This window comes from Schistocerca americana, chromosome 5 (genome assembly GCF_021461395.2).
Source record: "Schistocerca americana isolate TAMUIC-IGC-003095 chromosome 5, iqSchAmer2.1, whole genome shotgun sequence".
In the NCBI taxonomy this organism is placed as follows: domain Eukaryota; kingdom Metazoa; phylum Arthropoda; class Insecta; order Orthoptera; family Acrididae; genus Schistocerca; species Schistocerca americana.
The window spans coordinates 50,373,837-50,388,230 of NC_060123.1; the positions used below are offsets into that span (position 1 = coordinate 50,373,837).

General features: G+C 41.4%; 1 protein-coding gene across 4 annotated transcripts in view; it reads left to right on the forward strand.

Moving 5' to 3' along the window:
• Positions 1–14,394, forward strand: part of LOC124615611 (vesicular glutamate transporter 1-like) — a 141,371-nt gene that overhangs the window by 71,558 nt on the left and 55,419 nt on the right. For all 4 annotated transcript variants that reach the window (XM_047143609.1, XM_047143607.1, XM_047143608.1 and 1 more), the window contains exon 6: positions 7,891–8,021. In XM_047143609.1, coding sequence (XP_046999565.1) covers positions 7,891–8,021 — 131 coding nt within the window. The remainder of the gene's footprint in view (positions 1–7,890; positions 8,022–14,394) is intronic.

Below are 14,394 nucleotides of genomic sequence, written 5' to 3' on the forward strand. Positions count from 1 at the left end.
ACAAGCTGATACATTACTTCAATTTTCTTACAACACTTTGACCTTTTCATGCCTCATAAAACAACTCTATAAGATTACCCAAATTCTTGTTTAACCAATTAGCTTACCATGACATTATGTAAACATTCGCTTTCTGATATGGTTCTCATTTTATTCCTTCTGGCATTATTAATTTTGGTTATTTACTCACAGTAAACTGAGCTTTTTTTTAAGTTATTGATTCTCTGACATCTCACACTCTACATCAACAGCAACTACTACAAATTTACTGCATGGTTCCTGACTGAATTACTTGGATGACCACTACCAATCCTAACTACTACACTAATTTTCTTAACCTAAGGATAGAGAAAGATGGTAGAGGAGTGACACTTGAAATAAGAAATAAAGTCTCACCCAGCTGGGAGTGTACCAGTTGCCACTTGGTATACCAGCAAAAGAGTTGCTAGCTCCCTACACCTTAACTACTTCTCCATACATGAGTGAACTATAAATTTGCTACAAGATTCCTAACTATCATTTGTACAACCACTACCTATTCTAACTACTACCCACTAACTTTCTTAACCTAAGGATAGAGAAAGATGGTAGAGGAGTGACACTTGAAATTAGAAATAAAGTCTCACCCAGCTGGGAGTGTACCAGTCGCCACTTGGTATACCAGCAAAAGAGTTGCTAGCTCCCTACACCTTAACTACTTCTCCATATGTGAGTGAACTATAAATCTGCTACAAGATTCCTAACTATCATTTGTACAACCACTACCTATTCTAACTACTACACACTAACTTTCTTAACCTAAGGATAGAGAAAGATGGTAGAGGAGTGAAACTTGAAATTGGAAGTAAAGTCTCACCCAGCTGGGAGTGTATCAGTCGCCACTTGGTATACCAGCAAAAGAGTTGCTAGCTCCCTACACCTCACTTTCTTCAGTTCGTACCTCTTCCTCATCTGGGTTATCCCTGTTCTCGTGTGAGTAGTACCTTTTTATGTTTTCCACATGTTCCTTACCATGCACTCTCTTTGTCCGTGCATACTCCAACTCCACAGTGTTAGGATGACCAATTTTTATAATCCTGTATGGTCCCTTATAAACGTGGTTGAATTTATTTATTTCAGAGTTTATTTTCTTTGATTTTGCATGAACCTTAGTCCCTTCCTTCTTCTTGATTCCCCAAGTGAAGGCCTCGCCTTCCATTGCAACCCTCTGATCATCCTCTTCTCGTCGCATGGCTATAGCATTTCCCAGATTGACAGCCAATTGGTTTTGACTATTTCCTATCCCCTTAACCGCATCATTACATTGTTTCTGCATCTGCGTTATTTCGGCGATTCCATGATCGCAATTTGTTTCCACTTCGGTGATCCTTTCTCCCAATTCGGCTTTAGTTTCTTCAATATCGTCTTCTACCTTTTTTGTTAGCTTCCCTTCTATCTTCTCCACATCTCCCTGGACTTGGTCTATATTCTCCTGTTGCTTCCTCTCTCTCTCGTCGATGTTCACCTTCAGTTGTTCGGGTAACTCCTGCACTTCTTCCTTCAGATTGCATTCCATCTTCGTGTATGATGTTTCGCTATTTTGTGAACCTTTCTTTAATGATTCTCTAAATTCTCGTAATGATGCGTCAAATTCTTGTAAACCTTTCTCTAATGATGCGTTAGTTTCTTGTAAACCTTTCTCTAATGATTTGGTCCCCTTTAGCAACTCTGCTAACATCGACCGTATATCTGCATCCTCTGAAATTGGCTTATCTCTCGTCGCTTGTCCCGGTGTCTCGGGATAACTAGTTGAGTGTGCTAATGGGCTATCTAATGACACTCCATAATCACTGATTCCCGAATCATCTCTGTCTTTCTGTCCTATCCCTTTCCTTTCAACTACTGCCTCACAAACCTGCTTATCTTCAGTAGACATGTTTGTTTATTTTTAATGCACAGGTAAGTAATATAGAATAACCTCTAGTAACCCAAAACACTCCTAATTACCATGAAACTAATCGTACCTGAAGTATTTTCAGTAAATCCCTAAATTGATACAATATGCAAGAGCATCGAAAATAACAACTCTCAAAACCTAATCACTTCAAATATCAATTTTCACATACACAGAAAATGTTTTAAATAAGATAAACCATACCACTCATAAAATCTATACATATAAAATCCCCCAAAAACAATAAGCATATCTGTATAATTATCATTTAGACAGCGCAGTATGCACAAATAAGTATACTCAATTTCAGACTATTTTTCGCAAACTTTTCGGGAATTACTGCAATTGGGCATTTTTCCTAACACGCAATTCAGTTTACAAACGTTTATTTACCGCAAAAACTGCACATTGCAATTTAATGTTATGTCAACCAGTCGTCTCCACTCACCAACCGACGTTACCACGAGTCGCGATGTTTTGACGTTTGAAGTGGGCGTGGCGCTGTAATGCCGCCGGAACCGCGTGAGGTCTCGCTGTGGTGGGACGTCATAGTTCTCAGCCGGCCGCTCCGTGGCGCTGCAGGCGGGCGTAGTTTGTAGTTCGGCTGCTAGATGTCGGGACGGCGCTCGGTGTCTCGAAGTCGCGCGGCTTGCTGTGGCGGGTGTGTGAAATCACCTCGCAGATCGAAGCTCTTTGGCGCAACTGCTACACGTGTCTGCGTGACGTCACTCAATAATTGCGTCGCCACAATACATTGTCGTCCGCATACCAGTTTATGGGTCCGCATGAAGCTGTCTGATTTTCACTATTCAAAAGGCAATTTCAGTCAAAATATTACCACTAAACACTTCTTTAAAAGCTTTCGTGATGAATTCTTAGTTCGTTTTGCTATAGTAATGTTCACACGTGTTTTCCTTTAGTGTTCACTTTTCACAGTTTTTCGTGCGGATTTACGCGTTTGCACAATATAACACAGTTTGTTGACACTATTATTCTCATCTAATATGGCAAGAAAAAAGTTTAGTCACAATCATAAGGTGCTATTACTTCGTATTGTTCACAATGCACTGTTTCATGTCGCGATTATAAAGTTTATGCTTTGTCCCGATTCAACATTGAAAAAATATTTTCCTTGCGTTACGCAAGATAAAATTACCTTTTGTTCTTTATGGTTCGTCCGAAAATTGCACTTGTCCTTTCACGGTAAGCCAAGGGTGTAACACTCCGGTTTATATTACTGACTTATCCCGCTCGATCGGGATCTGATAGCAGCCCAAATAGATAATAATTAATGTGACCGTGTACCTAATAGGGCTGGCAATCGGATTGGACTGCTACGGAGTTGTTACATTCCATTTTGTCCTTCTCGAATGCTGTAAATATGAATGTCTGGTGCCAAGAAGAACAACAACACAGCTTCATTAATCAACGAACTATATTCATCACAAAAACACAAAGTAAGGAGACAGCCACTGCCTTCGTCGTACAGAATTAATAACGGCTAATCTCAGCACAGGCCCTTTAGTTATTCATTATCGTCACACGCAATTTCAATCATTGTAATCCAACACTACAATCCAACACTGCAATCCAACACTGCAATCCAAATGATGCCGGCGCGGTAGACGCGTAATTACAATATCGGCACAAAAATGTCACTGAATCACACTAGTAATTATACTTTTTTTCACTTTCCCGTATATTTCTAACACAAAGGGGTTAAACCACAGCGATGGCCACTCCCTTTGTCGGTACGGTCTTGCATTCCAGCAACAGACCTCCACCCGGCTCGGCCCACAGCGCGTACCACACTGTCTCAACACTCGCTCTCGCTCTCGCAACCCGACACACACTATCGATTGTCTGTCCTGTCGACCTGTGCTGTCGCAAAACTTATAGTAAGGGCCTACGGACCCCTTACAATCTGCACGAAGAGTTCAACGACGTTTGCAGCAGCATGGACTATCAGCTCGGAGACCATGGCTGCGGTTACCCTTGACGCTGCATCACAGACAGTAGCGCTTGCGATGGTGTACTCAACGATGAACCTGGGTGCACGAATGGCAAAACGTCATTTTTTCGGATGACTTCAGGTTCTGTTTACAGCATCATGATGGTCGCATCCGTGTTTGGCGACATCGCAGTGAACGCACATTGGAAGCGTGTATTCGCCATCGCCATACTGGCCTATCACCCGTCGTGATGGTATGGGCTGCCATTGGTTACGCGTCTCGGTCACTTCTTGTTCGCATTGATGGCACTTTGAACAGTGGACGTTACATTTCAGATGTGTTACGACCCGTTGCTCTACCCTTCATTCGATCCCTGCGAAACCATACATTTCAGCAGGATAATGCACGACCGCATGTTGCAAGTCCTGTACGGGCCTTTCTGGATACAGAAAATTTTCGACTGCTGCCCTGGCCAGTACATTCTCCAGATGTCTGACCGATTGAAAACTTCTGGTCAATTGTGGCTCGTCATAATACGCCAGTCACTGCTCTTTATGAACTGTGGTATCGTGTTGAAGCTGCATGGGCAGCCGTACCTGTACACGCCATCCAAGCTCTGTTTGACTCAATGCCCAGGCGTATCAAGGCCGTTATTACGGCCAGAGGTGATCGTTCTGGGTACTGATTTCTCAAGATCTATGCACCCAAACTGCGTGAAGATGTAATCACATGTCAGTTCTAGTATAATATATTTGTCCAATGAATACTCGTTTGTCATCTGCATTTCTTCCTGGTGTAGCAATTTTAATGGCCAGTAGTGTAATAAAGTGAAAACTGTACAGCCCATAAAGTACAATATTTTATTTTTAAAAATGTTTTCGTTCGGTAGCAAAATTCAGTAGTGCCTGAAAGAATTTATTTTTCTGCTAGTTTTATACCCAGTGAAGTATAAACTCACTGCAAAAGATAGGGAGAGTAAAAGAATTGGAGGGAACACAAAGAGTGAATCTTAATAAACTCTGCATAAAAAGGCTGTAGCTCAGTGGCTATGGGGTCTAAGTTGGAGAAGCGTCAAATTACAAAGTCATAGCTTCAGTGTCCAATTTACTTACCTGTCAGCTTCCGTGGGACCATGCGAGTCATACTACATGGACATGGGACGTGTCAGTACATAGATCACAGAATGCCGATTAGAAAATTTATAAACAAAAAGAGTTAAAGACTCAAGAAACCACGAAAAAAATTGCGAGAATGTATACGAATAAATAACACATTACAGGGAAAACTGCTCAACTACTGCGAGCAACTCGTGTACAATGTAGAACAAGTGTGCCACAAGAAAACTTTTCCATTCTGATGTATACGTGTATACTGAAGCGGCGAACGAAAGTTTGTACCAACGCCAGGATTTGAACGAAGGTCCCTTGCTCACTGGGCAGGTGCGCTGACCACTACGCCATCTTGGATCAGAGGCTTTGCACAACCTCGGACTATCCTGGCACGCCTCTCTCCTCAATCAAAATTCCGATTCACTTCTCAGCCCACTTGGTACTCGCCCTGAACTCGAACAGTATTACAGAGGCTCCCCAACTGTATTCGAACAGCACCTCAGCAGCGAACACAATAGTATATTGTGTCTAAAACCCAGGTTCAAATGGTTCAAATGGCTCTGAGCACTATGGGACTTAACATCTATGGTCATCAGTCCCCTAGAACTTTAAAAACTACTTAAACCTAACTAACCTAAGGACATCACACACATCCATGCCCGAGGCAGGATTCGAACCTGCGACCGTAGCAGTCCCGCGGTTCCGGACTGAGCGCGTAGAACCGCGAGACCACCGCGGCCGGCTAAAACCCAGCCCTAGGTGCTTTAATCAAGTGATACTATATGTTTGCAGAGGGCACTTCAAGTCTCAAGCATCTATCACGTAAAGGGTGACAATTATTGAACCATATGAAATAAAAACGTCACCTGCCAGGGTGAGGACAGCGCTAGTTCGCTGCTTCCTGGACTCGGGTAGGCGCGCCGGCCCCGGATCGAATCCGCCCGGCGGATTAACGACGACGGCCGGTGTGCCGGGCAGCCTGGATGTGGTTTTTAGGCGGCTTTCCACATCCTGCTAGATGAATACCGCGCTGGTCCCCACGTTCCGCCTCAGTTGAAACACGTTCGCACTATTTCACGATTTACACTGGATGCAGACAGCTGGGATACAAAGATTCCATCCCTGGGGGTACGGCGTGGCGGCAGGAAGGGCAGCCAGCCACCCCTAAAACTAACCTTGCCAAATCCGTTCTAAGCACGCGGACCCTGCGATCGCTGCGGGACTATGGCGTAAGTGAAAGAAAGAAAGAAGAAAGAAATGAAATAAAAACGTTATAACTTCTGAACGGCTTTGCTTTAGGACGTTCAAACTGCACAGTTGGCCATGGGGCATGATAGGAATTAGTATGTGCATGTACGGTTTGGTTTAACGACAAAGCTCACTTTCGTTTGGATGGGTTCGTCAACAAGTAAAATTGTCCCATTTGGGTCGCTGAGAATCCGATTTTGCGATCGAGAAGTCGCTTCACCCTCAGAGAGTGACTGTGTGGCGTGCAGTGTCCAGTCACGGTGTAATCGGTGCGATATTCCTTGATGGCACGAAAGATACGTGAAGGTTTCGGAAGTTGATTTCATCACCATTATCCAAAGTGACCCTGATATCGTCAAGATGTCGCCCATGGCAAGCCATCCTGGGCTTACATTTCAGAAGATTATGCCGTTCCGCACACGGCTAGGGTTTCTACTGCTTGTCCTTGTGCATGTCAAATACTACCTTGGTCAGCAAGATCGCTGGACCTCTCCCCAGTTGAGAACTTTCGGAGCGTTATGGGCTGGTATTTCCAGCCAGCTCGGGATTTTGACGATCTAACGCGCCTGCTGGGCAGAATTTGGATCGATATCCCTCAGCAGGATATACAACAGCTCTATCAATCAACGCTTGCATAAGGATCAGACTTGGACCAACAAGTTACTGACTTGCTGAATTTGCGAAGGTCTTTCTCTTAAATAAATCATCCAATTTTTTTTATACTGTCACCATTTGTTTCCCTGTATATGTACACCAGATTTCCGTCCTATTCGAATAATTTCATCGTCTTATGTGGTTTCTTTTCTCATAGGGTAGGTTTTTTTCTGTGTCCCTTATTGCCGTTTTAATCCTTGAGAACTGTTTGTATATGTGACAAATCCCAACTTCCACAGTGGTTTAGAATCCAATTAAACGGCAGATCACCTTACGACTGGCTGAGCAAGATAAACATCAGAGGACAGCAAAGGAACACCGCCTTCAATAGAACCGTGTCTAATAAGGCAGCGCATCGTACAAACCAATATTCACGATGAAGCCAGCTTGACATTGCCTAGCCGTACTCAAAATGGGCGGGTGTATAGTGCGAACAACTGCAAACGTGTCTCCCCTTGATGCTGTCTTCAGTCCAGGGAGTGGTTTGATGCGGCTCTTCATGCTAATCTATCCTGTGCAAGCCTCTTTGTCTCCGCATCTACCGCAACGTACATCCATTTGAACCTCCTTGCTATATTCATTTCTTTGCTATCCTCTATAATTTTAACTCCACGTATCGAGAAAGGAAAATTATAGTACGAAGAGTTTATGCATACCTTCCCAAAGGTTCTATGCAGACTTTTGGCTCTAGGAAGTGGGATATAAACATAATACAATAATCGAGAGTTTGTAAATCACAAACAAACCAAGCAAAAATGAAATGAAATAAATGTAAAGGGTTACCTTACGTGGTTCCTGTATTTCTAAATTCTTTCAAATGTTGATTTTTTTGTTTTTTAATATTTTTTATTTATTTATTTTGCAAGTGAAACACAGGTGGAATAACATGATATACATTTGGAATGCCACTTTCTTACTAACTGCAGCCCGATGTTACCCACCCTTCGTGATGGATCGAGTGTCTTCTGATCATGAATGCTGTTGGATGCTGCAGGCGCAGTCGGGATGCTCTGGTTCTTGGCGTGGGCGCTGCTGGTTAGGCGTGGTCCAGAGTTCGACTCCCGAATCGACCCAAGGGAGTGCAAGTATATCAGCGAGGCTGTGGGCGATCACCCCAACACGCAGGTGAGTGCCGTCCACGATCCTTTCAGACACTTCCAACGAAAGTGTGCACCCTGAATTTGAATGACACTGTGCGACCAGGGATCAACCTGGTCCCACGACGCTGTCAATGTCTCACGGAATCCGCGGCGGTGTTGAACAGCCATACGTATTTCACTCTTACAGGTCCAATGGACATTTTAAGGGGGGTAGGACGTCAAAAGGGCCGACTTGGAGCAGGAGAGGCACCACAGGACATTTTAATTTCCAGTGTCTATACTTTTATAAATAAATTCATAAAACTTTGTCACCATGACCAGGAAGGATTGAGGACTCACACTCTTTGCAGTGGAAGTTCAAAAACGTAGCAAAATACCTTTTTTTACATGTGAAATTTCATCATTTTTTCATTTATTACTGGCTGCATTTGTTGCTATAGGTACACTTTTATTCCTAAGTAAGACAGATTCTTCGATGAATTTTTCATAGCATACAAACAGTAGTTACAGGTGTATGAAACTCTAGAATTTTCCAAATCTATTAAAAAACTGTGGAAAAAATTGAGATAATTAACTATAAAACTTGAGTTTTTTCTAAACATGAAGTTTAAAATGTAACAGTTCATTCATTTTTTCATAAATTAAATAATTTCTAGAGTTTCATACACCTGTAAGTATGGTTTGTATGTTGTGCAAAAGTCATCGAAGAATCTCTCTTACTTAGGAAGAAAAGTGTACCTATAGCAACAAATGCAGCCAGTAGTAAGTGAAAAAAAATGATGAAATTTCACATGTAAAAAACAAAGTGTTTTGTTACGTTTTTGAGCTTCCACTGCTATGAGTATGAATCCTGAATCCTTCCTGGTCATGCTGTTAAAGTTTTATGAATTTATTTGTAAAAGTATAGACAGTGGAAATTAAAATGTCCTGTGGTGCCTCTCCTGCTCCAAGTCGGCCCGTTTGACGTCCTACGCCCCTTAATTACAATTACTGCATGTGACTGAAGCTAATTAGCTAGTGATCCGTGAAACATTTCAATTAATGCAAACTGAGTACGAGGGACTGCAATAAGTAAGGTAATACATTTTTTTTCTCGGTCAATTTCGGTTACAAAAATGTGTAATTTGCATAATCGATTTCACTTCGATGCGATTTAGCGTCAGTAGCTATAGTTTCATGAAGTTCCTATAGGCAGAGGAGCTGTAGGTAGCCTTCAGTGTGGCTCCTGCAAGGGAGGCGCTTTCCAAGCAGAGAGCTGTCATTGAGTTTCTGTTGACGGTAAACCAGACCATCGCAGATATTCATAGGCGCTTGCAGAATGTCTACAGAGACCTGGCAGTGAACAAAAGCACGGTGAGTCGTTGGGAGAGGCGTTTGCCATCATCGCAACAAGGTCGAGCAAACCTGTCCGAACTCCCGCGTGCCGGTCAGCCACATACAGCCTGAGTAAACTGAAGACACGTCTTCAGCGTGTTCGCCGTTACAAAAATGCAAACGAACTTCTTCTCCATGATAATGCAAAGCCCCACGCAAGCCTGCGCACTCCAGAGGGGCTCATAAAACTACAATGGACTGTTTTTCCTCATCCACTCCATTGCCCGGATCTCGCACCTCCCGACTTCCATCTGTTTCTCCCAATGAAGGGAGCTCTCTGCAGGAAGCAGTACGAGAATGATGGGAAGGGTGTTTACGCAGCAAGACGCTGGCACCGACATCTACCAGCAGAGTGTTACCATGCCTGCATACAAGAATTCTCAATAAGGTGGCTTAAGACTATCACATTAAACGGTGACTCTGCTGAAAAACAGAGTAGGGAAATATAAACTGAAGCGTCAGAGAAAGTGGTATAGTCATGCGTATTCAAATACAGAGATATGTAAACAGGCAGAATATGGCGCTGCGGTCGGCAACGCCTATATAAGACAAGAAGTGTCTGGCGGAGTTGTTAGATCGGTTACTGCTGCTACAGTGGCAGGTTATCAACATTCAAGTGAGTTTGAATGTGGTGTTATAGTCACTCCACGAGCAATGAGGCACAGCATTTCCGAGGCAGCGATGAAGTGGGATTTTTCTCGTACCACCATTTCACGAATGTACCGCGAATATCAGGAATCCGGTAAAACATCAAATCTCCGACATCGTTATGGCTGGGAAAGGTCCTGCAAAGCAGGGACCAATGACGACTGAAGAGAATCGTTCAACATGACAGAAATAGAACCCTTCTGCAAATTGGAGCAGATTTCAATTCTCGGTCACCATCAAGTATCAGCGTGTGAAACATTCAAGGAAACATCGTCGATATGGGCTTTCAGAGTCAAAGACTCTCTCTTGTAACCTTGATAACTGAACGACACTAAACTTTACGCATCGCTTGGGCCCGTCATCACACACATGGACTGTTTATAACTAGAAACACGTCGGATGAGTCTCGTTTCAAATTGTATCGAAAGTACAACCTCATGAATCCATGGACCCTGCATGTCAGCAGGGAACGTTCAAGCTGGTGGAGGCTCTGTAATGGTGTGGGGCGTGTGCAGTTGGAGTGATATGGGCCGTTATTAGTGGTGTAAAAAACAATGAATAAGATAGATAGGCTCCATTTATTCTTTTATAACTATTGTTTGATACATTTGAACGTGTATATTTTCGGTGGTAAGTATATGTCGATGGTCTGAAATGTCGATGTTTTGATTATCCTGTTACAATGTGGTCGTCGGCAAGTCCCCAAGGAATGGGCGACAACAGGCTCCAACACTTCAGAGATGTAACGCTGGCTGGTTAGTGTACTGGCAATGTGTACTAGGGGTGGTGTAATAGTCGGGGCTTGGGCGATGGGACACAGCTTCTCCAAGGTAGCGATGAAGTGGGGATTTTCCAGTACGACCATTTCATGAGTGTACCGTGAATATCAAAATTAACAATTGAGCGCATAAAACGAATATCCTGAGAATCCTTTAAATTATGAATTGTTGAACCTGCACACATAAATAATAATGCCTTAAATAAAACGTGAGCCAATAAATGAAAGAATGCAAGCTTTGGATAACCTATAGCCAAAATTCTTATTATTAAACCAAGTTGTCTTAAAGTAGAAAGAGCAATAACCTTCTTTAAATCAAATTCAAAATTAGCACGGTAGTGGAATCCAGTTCCACACCAAACCATAATGCCGGGTGCAGGACCAGTAATGGCGATGCATAAGGCAACAATTCCCAGCACTTGACAATAAAACTGATCAAGAGCATATGTTCTGAAGTTTGCTTTGGATGTTAATAAACTTTGTCGTAGCTAGCTCCTTAAGTCCGAGCCTATACTCTCACTTTTTATATCACAGATCGTGACTCATAACCTCACTTTCGGCATTCAGTATGAGGCTAAGTAAACTAAAGTCGTGTGAGATGTCGGAGAGTGCCTATACACGCTGACATGATGGTGCTCTGACGTAATGGCCGTTTGTTTTGCTCTGCAAAGATAAGAATCCAGATTATTCCAAGTATCAAATCCAAATTGTTATGGTGTCTGGTATCTACAAAACGCATATACCAAGTCCACAGCACCTACGAAGGAAATCTGTGTGTACTGTAGGAATACAATGACATTCAAAATTTACAGGACGCATTACGGGCAAACCTATTGTGACCACGGTGCAATGAATTTTGACAACACAAAATCAATTCTGCGCATCGGAATACACACTCCAGAGATATTTCTTACTCTATGGACTGACTTAAAGATAACTTACGTTATTCACAATCGGTGAACTAGGCACATAACTGCAACTTAGAAGTGAACCTGCGGTAACTAATATTTGAAAACATTGAATAGTGAAAGCACCAAATTAAATCTGAAGAGTTGCAGATGTAACATTGTAACCTCCCCACCGCAATTTTTTTTTTATGAAAATATAGCAATACTTAATAGAAATGGGAGCCAAGTGTAACCTCCCCACAAAAATTAAAAAAGAAAATAACGATACTAATTAGAAATGCTGATGGACATGGCTCTATGCGTAACCTACCTACAATCAAATGTACTGACAATAGCAACAAATGTGAAATTCGCAATCTGACTCAATTATAAATCCTTCAAAAAATTAAAGTCCATTCAGTGACAAGAAAATTCAATTAAACCGAAATATCGGTTTTTGGCCCTGTGTAAAAACAATCAGAATTAAAGTCTTACCTCAGAATAAATGGATGTCACATATCTGCTCTTGTTGTTGCGCACCACTTGGAGGAACTACATTGCAAATAATAATATTCTCCTTTTTTTTGTAATTCTAGTGAAATTTTTCTTCAAAAAGAAGTGGAATGAAATGGGAAGTGCAACGAGATCTTTAGTTCAAAAAAAATTAAACTTTTGAGAAAATGCTTTTGAAATAAAAAATTATTATTGGGAGACTTGTTGGAGAATAATTACAATAAATAAAATTTTTCATTATCTAATGATTATATTAATTAACAGTATACCTTATTCCTCATCTTGACCATTGTTGCCGACCGCCTACATCACACAACCGCACTGGGCTGCTACTACTGACCGACCGCTCTGCATGACGACTACAGACTGAGTACTGCTCTCAACTAGACAGAGCTACAGACTCGCAACGACTGACTGACTGCTACTCTGCATAGCGACAACTAACTCGCAAAGACTACTACTGACTGAGAACCGCTCGCAACACTCGCGCGGTCAAGCGCATACTCTCTGGTCACAGATGCTACAATGCCTCGCCATCGCTGCTGCGTTACATACGTGTTTCATAACCCTCCACTCGGGGGGCAAAAATTTGGCAGCGATGGTGAGTCATTTGGACTTGCCAAGCGCGGCAAAATTTTTCTTTAATTAACAAAATCCTACAACTTACAGAATATTTAAATGTTGTGCACACGCACTAAGTACAAAATATATCAGACAAGGACAAAATGTGAGTACAAAACATAGTAGCAAATCAGAAAAGTATATATAAATTATTTGACAGATAACAAAGTGCACAGGCACTGAAAAAATTCTTTAGCATATTCAGAACAAATAAACAGACTGGCAAGAATAATTAGATGTAGTACATAAAGTAAATGTTGTGCACACGCACTAAGTACAAAATATATCAGACAAAGACAAAATGTGAGTACAAAACATAGTAGCAAATCAGAAAAGTATATACAAATTATTTGACAGATAACAAAGTGCACAGGCACTGAAAAAATTCTTTAGCATATGCAGAACAAATAAACAGACTGGCAAGAATAATTAGATGTAGTACATAAAGTAAATGTTGTGCACACGCACTAAGTACAAAATATATCAGACAAAGCCAAAATGTGAGTACAAAACATAGTAGCAAATCAGAAAAGTATATACAAATTATTTGACAGATAACAAAGTGCACAGGCACTGAAAATTCTTTAGCATATTCAGAACAAATGAACAGACTGGCAAAAAATATTATTTTGACAAGTGTACATGCACTGAAAAATGTCTTTAGCATTTTCACAACAAATAAACATAATGGCAAAAAAAAAATTCATGTCCAAAGTGCACATGCACTGAAAAATGTCTTTAGTATTTTCACAACAAATAAACATAATGGCAAACATCATGTCGACCAGTGACATAAGTGTACTCACACTGGAGTTTAGCGAATCGAAAAATGTATAACCTATGAACATAAATGATGTTACCAAAAAAATTTTTTCTTTATGTGACAAGAATCAGGATAGGAAAGGGAAGGATTGCATCATGGTTGTAGCACTTTAGATTGCACACAGCTGCTCTGAAAGTCCATATCTTTCCACAGTAGTACAACACCAAGTGACACAACTCGAAGTTCTTTTCCCATCAGAATTTATCAGTGTAGCCAAGACACTGAACTGTCGTAGTAATGTTCCATGTTTTCATTTTGGCAGTACATTAGGTACACCAAACAGTGGGACCATAATAATGTCTTCATCGCTCATGGTGGTGGACAGCATGTCGTGTCAACACCACACTCTTACAAGGCACACCAACGTAGAATTAGTGCAAAACCAAATATAGTGCTCCATGATCACTGGGATAAACAGGACAAATGGACATTGCAGTAATTCAGGGTAGTCAGCTTATGAGGTGAAGGACATCAAGTCACATAATATTGACAATTACAGTCTTCATTGATAGTTCGTGGCATTCATAGCCCAGTTATTGAACATTTCTGTACCAAGTATGTAGTATTACAGAAAAATGTTCATTAATTGTTTTACATAGAATCAGTAGCCTTCTTTTCCTGGTTACAAAATATTATGAAATAATCGCATTCTTTTCAGTTACAGAGTATAATTAAGAATCATTAACCTTCTCCTAATTACAGTTAATTAATCATTTGTCATTCCAATCTATTAAGAATCATTAGCCTTCTTCTA